Source organism: Lontra canadensis, unplaced genomic scaffold (assembly GCF_010015895.1).
Source record: "Lontra canadensis isolate GAN:19392208 unplaced genomic scaffold, GSC_riverotter_1.0 scaffold10, whole genome shotgun sequence".
Taxonomy (NCBI): Eukaryota; Metazoa; Chordata; class Mammalia; order Carnivora; family Mustelidae; genus Lontra; species Lontra canadensis.
In genome coordinates this window covers 17617037-17632036 of record NW_022631004.1, presented here as the reverse complement: position 1 = coordinate 17632036, position 15000 = coordinate 17617037, and the positions used below count along the sequence as shown (strand labels likewise).

General features: G+C 50.5%; 1 protein-coding gene across 2 annotated transcripts in view; it reads left to right on the top strand.

Annotated features, from left to right (window-relative positions):
• Positions 1–15000, top strand: part of FAM167A (family with sequence similarity 167 member A) — a 39854-nt gene that overhangs the window by 13147 nt on the left and 11707 nt on the right. For both annotated transcript variants that reach the window (XM_032855743.1, XM_032855744.1), the window contains exon 3: positions 5677–6481. In XM_032855743.1, the coding sequence (XP_032711634.1) occupies positions 6113–6481 (369 nt within the window). In that variant the 5' untranslated portion in view covers positions 5677–6112. The remainder of the gene's footprint in view (positions 1–5676; positions 6482–15000) is intronic.

Genomic DNA, 15000 nt, shown 5'->3' with positions numbered 1-15000 from the left:
CATGAAGCTCAGAGTCTGGTAAAGGAACCATCAGGAAAGTTCCTTGTAGCAGTGCTATGGCTTGAGAGGGCCAGTATGTCCAGTGGTTGAAGATCCAGCCCAGGGCTAGACGGCAGAGGTGAAATCCCCGCTTTCTCATTCATTACTTCTGCTCCTCAGCCTCTCTGTGTCTCTCAGTCTCCTCATCTGTGTAATGGGTCAGTGATACTACTTACCTTATAGGGTCATTGTGAGGATTCATGTGTTCGTGCATGTAACGCTCCTAGAACAATGGCTGGCATCGTCCGCTCTGAGTAAGCGTTAGCTCATGTTGTTGTGATGAGATCATTGTTTCTCTGGTGTGCTCTCCTTGCATCCTGGGCACACACAGCTGGGGTGAGTCAAGGAACACTTCCTGAAAAAGAAAACCCCTGAGAAATGATAGACAGAGGGAGAGAGGGAGGGAAGGGTGTTCCAGGCCGAGGGAACAGCTTGTGCAAAGCCCCGAGGGGGTAAGAGAGAGTACTCCTCCATGGGACGAGAGCTTTGAGGAAATTGCATACTGTGGAGAAGATATGAAACAGTTCTCCGAAGAACCTCAGACTAGGGGGGACCAGGCATGAGCTTGGGGATCCGAACAGGGCAAGGGTGGCTTTAGAGTGTCTTAGAACGTGGAACAACAGGGAGTGAGTGCAGCCGGGGAACAGGCTCAGCCCACCTTCATCCTTGAGAGAGACAGAGACAAGGAGAGAAGGAGAGAATGTATCAGCAGCCTCTGCACCCTTTCCTGCCCATGAAGTCCATCTAGGAAGTGGGTTTGAAAGCTGTCCAAGTGAAGAGATTAGATCATAATGGCACAAGGGCGTAATTGGCCGGATGACTGAGCTGCACCCACCTGGCTTCTCCAGCAGCCCAAGAATTAGCTCATGGCTGGCCTGGCCTCCTTCGCCGCAGCCACTGTGGGCTGGAGTGAGCCAGGAGCATGTTCGAGCAGCAGTCCTCCTGGGCAACGTAGGTTTGACACTGCTACAAAAAGGTGGATGTGCCCCTGAGGCTTGTGTTCTGTTGCAGGAAATCTTATGTTCCCGGCAGCCGGGTGGCCCGCCTGGCGGGCACGCCTGAGCCTGGTGGGATGAGGGTCTGACCTTGTTTTTCTGGGCTCCTGGTTGTGCCAACGTGCTTTGGCTTTCCTCCCCAGGCTGTCTGCCTTTGCAAGGCTCAGAGTGAGAGAAAATGTGTTCCCCGGTGGCAGGAAGGACTTAGATTAGATATAAAGCAACGCCCCCGCTCAGGTATTGGTGGGCTCTTCCTCTCAGTGCCCATGTTCCCAGGTCCCTGGTTTGTCCAAAGGAGAAGGAAGTCCCTACCGCCCTTTCAGACCAGGAAGCCAGGGCTGGCGTCTGCTCCCCTGCACCCAGTGGAGTGCCCACTAAGTGCCCACATCCCTGCGGTGACCTGAGTCAGTGACATTCCAGCTCAGCTCCTGGCAGCCTAGCTGGACGGGGCAGGAACAGCCCCCCAGCGGCTCTCGGGCTCCAAGGCTTCCAGAGGGGCAGCGATCCCCGGGATGCTGTCGGAGGACCAGAAGACCAGACAACAAATCTTATTTGAGCAAATCTTCACCACGTGCGTGTGCTGTGGGAAGCAGTCTGGGGCTCAGTCCCTGCCTGCTATGGGTGGCCACACACATCAAGGGACGAGTCCCTGACTCAGGCCACCCCATACCCACACATGCCTTGATGCGATAATAATCCTCAGGTGGGTTCAAAGGTTGCAGAGAGCTTTCACCTACCAGACTCCAGCCGATCCTCACATGAGAGGGGTTGGGGTAGGAAGCCTTCTTGTACAGAGGAGGACACAGAGGTCCCAGCAATGAGGTTTTGGGGAGCATACCTGGGGCCAGGGCTGAGGCATTCAGCCCCCCTGCCTTTGCTCTTATAATGTGGATAACACACTGTCAAAGCTGGTCACTCCCGGGGCCCTGAGCTGGGGATGGGGGTGTTTAGAATAGGAGCAGGGAGGGAAGGGAGTGGGGATGGAAGAGTGGTGTTTTCCTAAACTGGGTTTTTTTTCTCTTTCCCATGGCAGACCTGCTAGTCACCACTGTATGGTGAAACTCGGAGGGGGATACCTGAACTTCTGGGGGGATGTGAGCTCCCAGGGAAGCATGCTGGGTACAAAGAGTGGCTCGGGCCACCTAACGGTCTGGAACAAACGGATGACTGCCCCGTGCTGCACAGAGTGGGCTATCTGGTCACATGACAGATGTAGCACGGATAGGTTTCATCATCTTAAGAATAATAGTTTTAAAGTATCCTGTTGTCTAGGGCTTACCATAGAACAGGCACAGTGGAAAGGGCTGGAGATTTGTTACTTCAATCCTTGAAATGGGCCATGAAGCTGATGTTATTACCACCAGGGCTGGCTTCATGAGCAAGGGACCCGGGCAGCCCCGTTGGGCCCCGTGCTTGGGTAAATGCGCTACCGTTGCCATCTTGAAATTCCTAAATACTTTTCCACAGTGAGCGCTGCATTTTCATTTGCACCGAGCCCAGCAAATTATGTAGACGAGCCTGGTTACCCCCACTTCTTAGAAGAGGACAGAAGCATGGAGTGGTCGAGAAGCGACATGTCCAAGATCACAGAACTGGGCGTCCTTGGGGGTCTAACCCCAAGGCCCATGCCCTCTGGAGTAGACAGAGAGGCCAGCCACTGTCTGAAGACTGTGCCCAAGTCTGGCTGCTGGCCCCATCTATGGTCAGAGGTGACTTACTCCACCCCTCCCAACCTCGATTTTCTCCTTTGTGAAATGGGGTGATCCCACCAGCTCCTCAAGGGCCCCTGGGAGGCTTGAGTAAGAGGATGCATCCAAGGGTTCTTTCACACACTCCCTAAGCTCAGCGGATCAAAGACTCATCATTAGCTGACTCAACCGTGCATTGGCGCTCCTGGTAATGCCTCCAAGTCCTTCTGACACCGTCTTCACAGGGTTTCTCGGGACTGCTTTAGAAACCACCAATTAAAATAAACTCCCCTACCCTTGGAGGCAGCCTCCTAAAGTCATGGAGTCATAGCTCTTTCCCACTCCCAAGGGAAGACCCTCCCCTAGCCGGTTCTCCCTCCCGCCACAGTTGCCCCTGACTTCTGCAGGGAAGCGTGCTGCTCAGGGAAAGAATGAGGGTGACTTCCGGTCTGTGTCATCTGCTCAGGCAACTGCGGTGTGGAGAAAGAGAGCACTGTCTGCCCTTAGATCCTCTCCCAAAAGCTTCACTGGAAACCATCAGAGCTGTCTGGTGGAAAGAAGTCCTGTAAGGTAGAGCTGCCCTGAGGCACACTCAAAACACATTCTGGCAGCTCAGCAAAGAGGCAGCTGGCGCCTGGGAGGGGCTGCTAATAGGTCTTTAGATTCGGAGAGATTCTGAGAAGCCTGTGTGACCTTGAGAGGCGCAGAAATCCCCTCAGGAAAACACCCTGCATCGGCAAAGCATGCTACACCTGCAGAAAGCGTGTACAAACCTTAGTTCTGCCAATCCCCCAAACCTAGGAGATTGATATTATCACCCCCATTTTATATGCCGGGAAACTGAGGCCCAGCAAGCCTGACAGCACCTGCAGCTCGGCCCTCTGACCCCTAGTCTAGGGTTTCTAGCTCCAGACCAGGGGTTCTCAGCCCTGGCCGCTCCCTCACACCACCTGGGGAGCTTTAAAAACATGCTGATGGTTGAGCCCCCCCCCCCCCCCATTAATGGAATCCGAACCCCTGGGAGTGGAGCCTGGGATTCCATTTTTGTGGAAGTTCCTGAGGATTCCCATCTGGGTGGCTGGAGGTGAGAACTAGGTTTCTCTGCCATTCGTTGGGGTAGAATATTCCCCCTCATTCCTCAGGGATACCTCCAGACGGGCCAGGCTCAGAGCATGGGGAGGACAGCCAGATATCCCTCGGTCAGATCATGTGACAGGCAGAGATTGTAGAAACAGTCCAAAAAGACAGCAAGGTCTGTCCTCCTCCTCTTCCTCTTCCTCCTCCCCCTTCTTCCTCTTTAAGATTTTATTTGTTTATTTGAGAGAGAGAGAGAGAATGAACACAGTCAGGTACAGAGGGAGAAGCAGGCTTGGGAGCCCAACATGGGGCTGGATCCCAGGACTCTCTGAACCAAAGTCAGACATCTAACTGATGGAGCCACCCACGTGCCCCCAAATTTTATTTCTTTATTTGAATGACAGAGAAAGGAGAGGGAGGGAGCATGAGCAGGGGCAGAGGGAAAGAGAGAGAACTAGACTCACCACTGAGCAGGGAGCCCAATGCAGGGCTTGATCCCATGACCCTGAGATCATGACCTGAGCGGAAGGCAGAGGCTTAACCGGCTGAGCCGCCTGGTCTGTTCTTCTTGAACATCTCCATCACTAGGTGGGAGGGAGGCCCCAGAGCTTCCCTGGAGGGATGAGTCTATGTTTTTATTTTGCTCCCTCTGAACTCTCTGCCTCTTTCTATGCCATCCCCCAACACCCCATGTCCAGTTCTCATCACCCAAACAAGTAATCAGAACTCTTAGTTTTAGATTTTCTCCTTCCAGAGATCATTTTATTCTCATAGAAGTCAATAAAAATCTGTCCCTTCTCCTCCTTTTCTACACCCTCCAGACTACAAATAATTTGTTTTGTTTTGTTTTTCCATGGAAGCTTTATCTTGGACATCGCTCCATACGAATTCATTCTTTTTTGGCATGCCCTTAGCACACATTTTTAAAGATCAGCCTGAGAACCAAGGACTTCTCTCCTCGGTCCGAGTCAAATGTCCCCTACTCTGATGTACCTGTCTCCAGTTGCCTGGACCCTGTGGGTGCAGGGATGCCGCTGGGAGGCTGGAGTCTCTTACTCGGACTCGGAGCTCCTTCTCTACATTGTGCTCAGACCACCTCCCCGGAGATGGGAAGTCCAGATCAGATCAGAGAGCCACAGCCCTTGTCCACGAGGCGCTAGAGTGCGCTCATTTTAAGTAAATGTGAGAACTATCTTTCTAGAAGGGTGGTGAGTCACAGTCCTCGCTCCGTTTAACAATCCTCCTTGAGGGAGGTCGGCTCTTCCCAAAGCGGTTGCAGGTTTGTTTCCTCCTCGGAAGCGGTGAGGTAAGGTGTTGTCTTTGGAGGAAGAATCTGAGGGTGTGCAGGAGGACCTGGAGGAGACAGCGCCTGAGGACAGGGGCTGTGGTGGACGGGGTGGGGCAGGTCAGCATCCCCGGACCCCAGGGCACAACTGTGTCTGCCTGGGGACCCACAGGGCTCTGTTGCTCCAAGGAGAGACCAGCTCCCTCAGAATCAGACAACCCAGTCTTGTCCTTGCTGATCGCCAGGAGCTCTCAGGTGAGTCATCCAACCTGTCAGAGCCTCAGGTTCCTGGCGTGTAAAATGGCGACAGAGAGAAATAACTACAGACCCACCTTGAGGACTGAATGAGATAATGGAGGTGGAATCATGTCGTCAGCGGTGGAACACTGTACAGAGCATTGATGTGTTATTAACTTCTGTGCGTTGAGTTAAGGCTTAAAATTGCCTCACTTCTCGTCCTAAGGGAGCCATCAGCAGCCCTGTCACCTAACCTCTCTGAGCCTCAGTTTCCCCTCCTGAGGAGCTCAGGAATGTGGCAGGCCTCCTGCCAGGGGAGGGATTAGTACTGACTTCATTTGCATCCTTCCTGCAGGGCCTCCAACCAGCCAGCCCGCAGCTTCTCACCGCCTTCCCTGGCCCGTGAGGAGGGAGCTCAATCCTGCCTCCCCGCCAGTCTCAGATCTGCCTGCACCTCCAGGACTGATAGATCTTCTGGGCAAATTTGCCCCCAAAGATTCCTGCTGACGCTTGTCTGTTCCTGCCTTTTGTGAAACATGGCATCCGCAGGACACTGGGAAGAATCTTAAATCCTGACCCTCCACAGCTGCCCTGGAGGGCACCCTGTGTGGCTCATCCACGGCGGGCCCCTGTCAGCTCCGGGAGCTGCTCACATCCCAGCAATGCACTCAGGAGCCCTGACCCCAGCCGGATGAGAACATTCCTGAGTGGGACCCAACCTTGCCACCCACCAAGAATCCCACACCACCTCCCACTGCCTCCCATGTCTGGCCGCCCCAGCAGACTCTAGAATGTCTGTGCCTCAGATCCAAGTAGAAGAAGTGGTAGGTGGGGAAGAAGAGCCAGCAGGAGCAGCCCTGCCTCCGGATGACCACCTCCGGAGCCTGAAGGCCCTCACTGAGAAACTGAGGCTGGAGACCCGAAGGCCCTCCTACTTGGAATGGCAGGCCAGGCTGGAAGAGCAGACATGGCCCTTCCCGAGGCCCCCTGCTGAGCAGGGGGAGTGTGGGGAGGAGGACCCCTCATCCCGGAGGAGAGAGCCCAGGCGGCATTCCCCACCTAACGGGAGTGGCTCCCAGGACGCTGGGCCCCAGCCTGCCGGCAAGCTGGAAGGCTTTGAAAGTATCGACGAGGCTATAGCCTGGCTCAGGAAGGAACTGGTAAGTGGCTGCCCCTCTAAGCAACCCTGGAAAAGATGCTTCTCTCCCTCTCTCTGTCTCTCTCCCTCTCTCTCCTCTGTGTTTCTCTCCCTCTCTCTGTTTCTCTCCCTCTCTCTCTCTGCTGTGTCTCTATCTCTCTGTCTCTCCCCATCTATCCCTCCCAACTGCACGTCTGTCATTTTCCTGTTAAATCCAGGGTAGACCTCATACTGCACAGTGACATGAGATCCACACGCCAGCCAGCCAGCCCCTAGTCCTCTAGTCACAGGTACTTGTGGAGGGACTGTGTTTTAGGGGCTGCCCAGAGGGTGACATGGTTGGTCAGCCCTAAAAGCTTTGGGCTGGGTCTCGGAGGCCTAGTGGGAGTCTGCCCAGAAGTCAGGACCTGGTTGTAGGGGGGGCGCATTTGAGGGGATGACCATGAGCAACAGGTATCCTTGGGGTGTAGGGGGCAGTAGCTTGACCTTTTCTCTGCCCAGGGGACAGCAGGCTCCCAACAGGGGCATCTCTCAGCATGTGAGAAAGGGAACGGGTGTTCAGAACTCTGTGCCCATAGCCCAGAGGAGAATCACTGGTCCCAGGCATGATGGTTTCTTGGCAAAGCTGGGCACAGTGCTCATGCTTGCCATGATCTCAACTCCTGCCCCTCCCCATCACCTGTGTCCGGGTCACACCTGCCCAGTCGGGCCTCTGTAGCCACAGGTGAGCCAGCAACCAACAGCCAAGTGCCTTCGGGAGCCACTTGTAACTCCTGTGTCATCAGGGTAGGCAGAAGTCTCCCTGGTTTGTTCTGCAAAACCCCGAAAAATAAATCCCCTTTGGGGCCTGGAATTCCTCAAGGGTTGAAATAAATCATTGGGGCACGGGAGAGGGAAGGCTCAGGGACTCAGGTGTCCCATCCATTGGAAGTCTTTTTTTTGTTTTAATGTTTAATCTTTCATTGGAACTGCTTCCCCAAACACCATTCCACCACGCCTGTCTTTAGTAACTGGAGTGTCAGTTTGCTTGCATAGTAAGTGGGGCACCTGTGGCTTCACACCTCGTCTCTGGACACCCCATGCCCCTGGGTGCTCCTGGGGGCTTCAGGAGGTGAGTGGAGAGGGACGCGTGGTGGGCTGGGCTCTTTAAAGCTGCTCTTTAAACTCCTGAGGCTGAACTGCTTTAGTTGGTTTTCACAAAGAGAACAAAAATATCCCCATCCATCAAGGATTCTGTTACTTGGCTCTGGGTCCTTTTGAGGTTTTATTGCTTCTGGGAGTGGAGGCTTTGCTTTCGAAATAAATTAGCATTCCCTGTGGGACCCCTTTGGGGTAGAGAGTAGAGAAGGTATTCCCTGCGCATAAACCAGGAAGGAATTCTCTAGAGCTTGTCCTCCTCATCCGCTGCATGAGAGAGGGGTCTCTCAACCCCAGCTGCATATTGGTCACTTGGGAAACCTTAAAACGTCTCAGAACCTAAAGGCACCTCAGATCTATCAAATGAATATTTGATAGACCCTGGGTGGGTCCCAGGAATCAGTAGGTTTTAAAGATCACCCCACCCTGACTTCCACCCACCGCCTCAATGCTTCCAAACAATGCAGCCTAGGTTGAAAAGCATTGCTATAGTTCTGCAGCCTGTGCCCCTTTTCTTGCCCAGCCACTGCAAGTCAAGCTGCACGAGTGCCTCAGGCAGACTACATGCTGAGGGAAAGCAGGTGGGCCAGGTCAAGGACAACCATTGGTAATGGAGAGAGCAATGCTCTGTAGGCAAAGAGAGGAGGGCTAATTGCCAGGGCTAACTTGGCTGCCAAAGGCTGGCTGAAATAAGTACAGGGAATATCAGCATTAATAATGCTTTATATTTGCATGATATTTTCTTTTTTTTTTAAGATTTTATTTATCTATTTGAGAGAGAAAGAGAGAGAAAGAGAGAATGAGAGGGGAGAGGGTCAGAGGGAGAAGCAGACTCCCCACTGAGCAGGGAGCCCGATGTGGGACTCGATCCTGAGACTCCAGGATCATGACCTGAGCTGAAGGCAGTTGCTTAACCAACTGAGCTACCCAGGCGCCCTGCATGGTATTTTCTTATTTTTAATATATGGTGTAGTCATTTTTTCCTGTTTTTATTTACATTGTCCGGTTAGTTAACAAACAGTGTTAATATTAGTTTCAGGTGACAATATAGTGATTCAGCACTTCCGGGTATCAGCTGGTGCTCTCCTTAATCCCCATCACCTATTTTCCCCAACTCCTAACCCTCCCCCTTACATCCCCTCCATTTCCCCCATCCCCCCACTCCCTCCCCTCTGGTGACCATCAGTGTGTTCTCTGTAGCTGAGGGTCTGTTTCTTGGTTTGTGTCTCACTCTTCTTTTTTCCCCTTAGCTGGTTTGTTTGTTTATTTATTTATTTATTTATTTATTTTTATTTATTTATTTGGCAGAGATCACAGGTAGGCAGAGAGACAGGCAGAGACAGTGGGGGAAGCAGGCTCCCAGGGCTCGATCGCAGGACTCCAAGATCATGACCTGAGCCAAAGGCAGAGGCTTTAACCCACTGAGCCACCGAGGCGCCCCTTAACTGGTTTGTTTCTTAAATTCCATGTATGAACAAAATCATATGGTATTAGTCTTTCTCTGACTTATTTCACTTAGTAGTATATTCTGTAGTTCCATTCATTTCATTGCAAATGACAGGATTTCATTCTTTCTGTGGCTGAATAACACTCCATCGTGTGTACACCATATCTCCTTTGTCCATTCATCAGTCGATAGACACTTGGGCTGCTTCCATGTGTAACTATTGTAGATAACACTGCTGTAAACATCAGGGTGCTTGTATCCCTTCCAATTGGGGATTGGGGTTTTTGTATTCTTTGGGCAAATACCTAGTAGTGCAATTGCTGGATAGTAGGGTAGTTCTATTTTTAACTTAAAAAAAAAAAGATTTTATTTATTTAAGATTTACTTAAGAGATGGAGTAAGGGGACAGAGACAAGCAGACTCCATGCTGAACGTGAAGCCCAATGTGGGGCTCAGTCTCCTGACCCTGAGATCATGACCTGAGCTGAAACCAAGTCAGAGGCTTTAGCCCGCTGAGCCACCCAGGAGCCCCTCTATTTTTAACTTTTTGAGGAAACTCCATACTGTTTTCCAGGGTGGCAATGCTGGTTCATTTGTATGGTATTTACCACCCTTCCCACCATTTCTCTCCCATTCTACCAGGTTTGGGTAATAATAGTAATAGTAATAATAATACCGAGATTTGTCACTAATTGTTGTGTGCCCCACGCTTCACATGTATTACCTCTTTTGATTGTCACGTCACTTTCTTGTCAACCACATTTTATAGAGGAGAAAACCAAGGCTCAGACAGGAATGTAGCAGTAAATGAGTCAAAATTTGAACTCTAGTCCATCTGGCTGTGTTGCCCATGCTCTTCCTAGCCAACATACTATGTAGTATCTTCCAAAGGCAATGGATTTTGCTGGGTGATTCCTAAAAATGTACATTCACAAAGATGCCAGCAGTCACCAGAATGCATGGGCATGGGGGCCAAGGGAGAAGTAAGACTGAATGACAATCCCAGTCCTCACACCATTATTTCTTGGTCTTACATCAGACCTGTGTGATTGCTGTAATTGTCTCCATTTTACAGATAAGTAAAGTGAGGCTCACAGAAGTCAGAGGTCCTGCCTAGGACTGTATGACTAGTAAGTGCCAGAGGCAAAGGTTGAACTCAGCCTTCTCCATCGAGGGTAGAGGACTATGAAGAGAGAAACAGGAGAGCCAGCCCTCCCGCAGAGGGCCCAGTTGGGCATGCTGAATGAGCAACCACAGGCGCAGATCTGTGCTCCAGAAATTACTCAGAAACACTCCTTAGAGCAGTGACTCCCAAACTAATGTGCATACAGATCACCCGGCTCTCCCATTAAAATAAAGATTATGATCCATGATTCCAAATTTCCAATAAGCTCCAAGGTAATGCTATGCTGTGGGTCCATGGACCACACTTTGAGAAGTCAGGACTGAAAGGCAGGCAGGACTGGAGCCAGGGGACCAGCGAGAGACCACGGAAGGAAGCCCCAGGGATCCCCAGGCCTACACCCTGACATGAGCCATTGCCTTAGCTTCCCTTTCGGCTCAGGGCTCAGTCCATAAATGGGCCTCTGGGAAGGAAGTCCCAGCATCCCACACTGAGTTGTCCAAGACTGAGATTCCATCAGAGATTGTATGTCTGAGGTCAAAAACAGCTCAAATGCAGACTGGCAGGCAGGCCCACTTAAATGTGCACTTCTGCCCACTTCCACTTTGGGGATTAAATAGTAACAGGCAACTCATAAAATCCTCCGACTGGTTGGAAAACACGGAGTTCGACATCTGCACAGCAAACGGATTCTCACATTTTGAGAATTGCAGTCAAAACATTTAACTTCAAGTCATTTGTTTTCCTAATTTGTCATCTGACAACTCACTGCTGGTGGCATTAAAAATTAATCTTTTTATTGGGGACTGAGTGGCTCAGTTGGTTAAGCAGCTGCCTTCGGCTCAGGTCAGGATCCCAGGGTCTTGGGATTGAGCCCCATGTCTTGGGGCTCCCTGCTCAGCGGGGAGTCTGCTTCTCCCTCTCCCTCTGCCCCTCCCACTCATGCTCTCTCACGCTCTCTCAAATAAACAAAATCTTTTTTTTTTTTTTAATTAACCTGTTTTTCTAACCCGGTGAAAGTAGTTTCAAATAACCTTTGTTTTATTTTAAGCCCAGAGTTATGTTTTCTTTATAGCTGGGCAGGCTCACTCCACCAGTGTGTCAGGCTCATAGGCAAATTTGTCTTTTCTCTTCATGTGGCTAAAGGTAGCGGATTAAAAATCTGTAATCCAGACAATCACGTGGCTGCTTTCCCTCCCGGAAGCCAAACCCTCCCTTTGTTGGAAGTTTTGGCCCCGGAGTAGATTGCGCCCAGCAGTGGGCAGGCCCCAAATGACTCTGTGATTACCCCAGGGCTGTCCCAGGCACTGTTAATAAAACCAGGGAGGTGTTTGTTGTCCTTGTTGACCCTTTCAGGGGCAGGCCATGCTGGGTCCGGACAGACGGGCTAGTCCACCCCCTGTCTTCTCCGAGGCCAGCTCAAAGGCAGAGAGTGACTGCCTGGATCTCATTTCCAAGCCAAGAAAGGATCCTATGAGCTCCCTCAGGGATTCACTCACCCTCTCTGCTCTCATCTAAGGGAAAACAACAAGTCACTCCTGACACGCTCCAGGGACCTGTAAGCAGAGCAGACTTTTTCTCCCAGTCTCATGTATTGGAGGATACGAGGAAGGTGGAGATTTCTCAAACACTGTCGGCATTGCTCCTCCAAGCTAGGAAGTCCTGACCTTTGGTTTTCCCCAAGTATCCAGGGACCCTGTCGCCATCTGCTTACGACAGGCAGGGTTGCAGCCTCTCTGTGCAAGAAATGGACCCAGAGCCCAGTCCAGTGGCCGTCGTGCATCTCTGCCTATTCCAGACTGCTTATGTGGTCAGAAAGTCCCAGCCTCAGGTCCTTGCCTTTGGGGCCGCCTCACTAGGTGGCCAAGACGTAGGGGTAGTCCTCCAGGAAAGAGTGAGCTAGAAAGGGCACGCCCCAGATCATGTGGGACTCGGCCCTCTAGCTGAGTCTGGAATTCAGAACATTTCACAAACCTCTGTGCTTTGTCCCAGAGCTTGAAGCACAAGGGGGAAAGGGACACTCCCTTGTCTCCTCTCTTCAACCCTGCTAAAATGTTCCCCTTGCCAACCTGACAGATAAAGAAATGGGGGAAAATCTTCCACTTGGCCTGTGCGGTGCCAAAACTAAAAACAAAACAGAATGGTCCTGCTTCCTCAGGGTTTGTCTTTGGGGCCAGAATCCTTGGGCGTGAGAAATATTTTTCTTGTAGTTTCATGCAGGTGTTTGATACCCACAGAAAGCCCCCCAAAATGTGTTTATGGTTGTTAGAAAAAGGGAAGAGGAACCTGACAAGTTTTAGTAATTCTAGGACCTGCTGTGGCAGGTCATGGACTTGAAGTTGGCTGGCCCTATCTGTGGCCACAGCTTGATTTCAGCATCTCCTGATTAAGCCGCTCTTGCCTCTGCTGCCTGTTTGGCAAGCACATGACTGGTGTGTCCCAGGCATGTCCAACAAGGCCAGTGTTACCCATTTCCACTGAATGATACGGCCAAGTGGCAATTCAAACACACCGAGCATCGTTTGATGATCGTCGTGGTCCTGCCTCCTGTCTAGGGAGCATGGTATTGTCCCCAAAGCACTTTTACATACAGTATCCTGGGAGAAGCCTTGGAGGTACTTGCTATTCCCATTTTACAGAGGAGAAGACTGAGACTCAGAAAGATACTAAGCCTGAAATCAGAGAGGTTAAGTGACTTGCCCAAGGTCACATGCAAAGATATGGCCAAACAAGGACAAAGACCCACATCTCTGGGCTCTGGATCCAGATCGCTTACCTTTGTACTAGGTATAGGTACTGACACTCTCGGTGTTCTAGTTGGTGAGGCCAGGAGTTGTCCAAAAGCCTGTATTTAAAACCCTGCTGGATACCTGGGTAGCTCAGTCAGTTGGGCTTCGCCTCAGGTTTGCCTTTGGCTCAGGTCATAATCCCAAGGTCCTGGAATCAGTCCTGCATATTGGGCTCCCTGCTTAGTAGGGGAGTCTGCTTCTCCCTCTCCCTCTGCTGGTAGCCCTGCTCCTGTTTGCTTACCCTCTCTCTCTCCCTCTCTGTCAAATAAATAAGTAACATCTTTAAAGGAAATACATAAATAAAACCCTGCTAATTACGGAACAGGACACCTGTAAAGGGTGAGCAATGCCTCACAACCACCGTGTAGGAGGGTCTGGGAAAGCTGTGGCCATTCTATGATAAGGATATGCTCAGAGCCATCCAGAGAGGTATTGGCTGAGCTGGGGTTCAAGTCCCCAGAGTTTCTAGTCTGGCTGTTCCTTTGCCCAACTCTGAGTCTTCTCAGTGTACCTGGGAGCTTTCAGCCTGCCTGGCATGAGCAATCTGCAGGAGGAAGACTGTTCTAGTAATCTGGCCACACACTTTAGTAACACTTCAGTCTTTACTAAAGTATTTACAAACAAAGTCACCAGCAAAGGCAATGGGACAAAACATCAGTGACCTTTATTTCTGAATGCCAATATTATTCTTTGAACTTTTCTATAGCTTCTGAGGTTTCCAAAATAGGAATGCATTATATACCACTAGGAAGAAAAAATATTTTAAAATGAAAGGTAAAAGAAAGAAAAGTTCCAAGCTCCTCTCTGTCTTGCCAATGTAATTGGTACACGTTCCTCACCTTATAATCTGCAGGTTTTAAGAAAGGCATAGACTCTCCTAGACTAAAATAAGAAAATTGACACCTGGATCCACAGAAATTCCCCAGTCACAGTGAGGGCTGATGAGGTAGGGACCATTGGCCAGTGAGATGAAGCCAACTCTGAGAATCAGGTCCTGCCCCTTTCCTTTCCTTAAGTGTCTTGCAGTTGAAAGGAGAGGGAGGTGGAAGACAGGAGCAGAGGCCTGATGGGAGTACCCACCCAGAATAGCAGCAGAAGGCAGCCCTGGGGCTGTATGAGACAGGCAGGGTGGTGGTAGGGGGATACTTTGATCCAATCCTCCATTCATCCATTATATCCAGAGCTCACAGAGTGCCTGAAATCAGGAGCTGGGTGCAGGTGGGGGCCAGGGTGAATGGGACAGGGTTCCTGCCTTTATGGGGTTCTCCCTTTTGTAGAGGAGACAAACACAAAACACAGTGACACAGTGTGATAAGAACTATGCTAGAGGTATAATAAATACAGTTCCAAAATGCTTTGGGAAGCTGAGGTGCACATTGAGTGGTCACTGTGTGCCAGGCACAGTGGACAATCAAATTAACTAAGAGGAAATAGACAAATCCCTACCTTCACAACCAAATCCCTGTCTTTAAGTGTGATTGACATTAAGCGGCTCCTTATTTCCAATTCACATTTTTCCAATAATAAGGAAAACCCAATTCCTCTGAGGGGCACCCCTCAGGTTATAATAACTACACCATATGTTAATGTGTAGTAAGTGTTGGAAAAGGTATCCAGGGCATTTGTTAAAAAATACAGATCCTGGAGTGCTTGAGTGGTTTGGTCTGTTAAGCATCTGCCTTTGGCTCAGGTCATGATCCTGGAGTCCTGGGATAGAGTCCCTCATCGGTCTCCTTACACAGTGGGGAGCCTGCTTCTCCCTCTGCCTGCCACTCCCCCTGCTTGTGCTCTCTCTCTCTCTGACATATAAATAAAATCTCTAAAAAAAAAAAAAATTACAGCTCCCTCCCAACTCTCCATGGAAATTCAGATTCCATTAATCTGTGGTGGTGTCAGGAAATTTACAAGTGCCTGTGGGGGCTTCTAATGTAACTGGGTCACCAACCAGACACAGGTGGGGTGGGAAAAGCATAAAATTTGTGACTAAACCAGACTTCCAGTCAGGTTCTACCATACCCTAGCTGTGTAACTTTAGGAAAACCGAT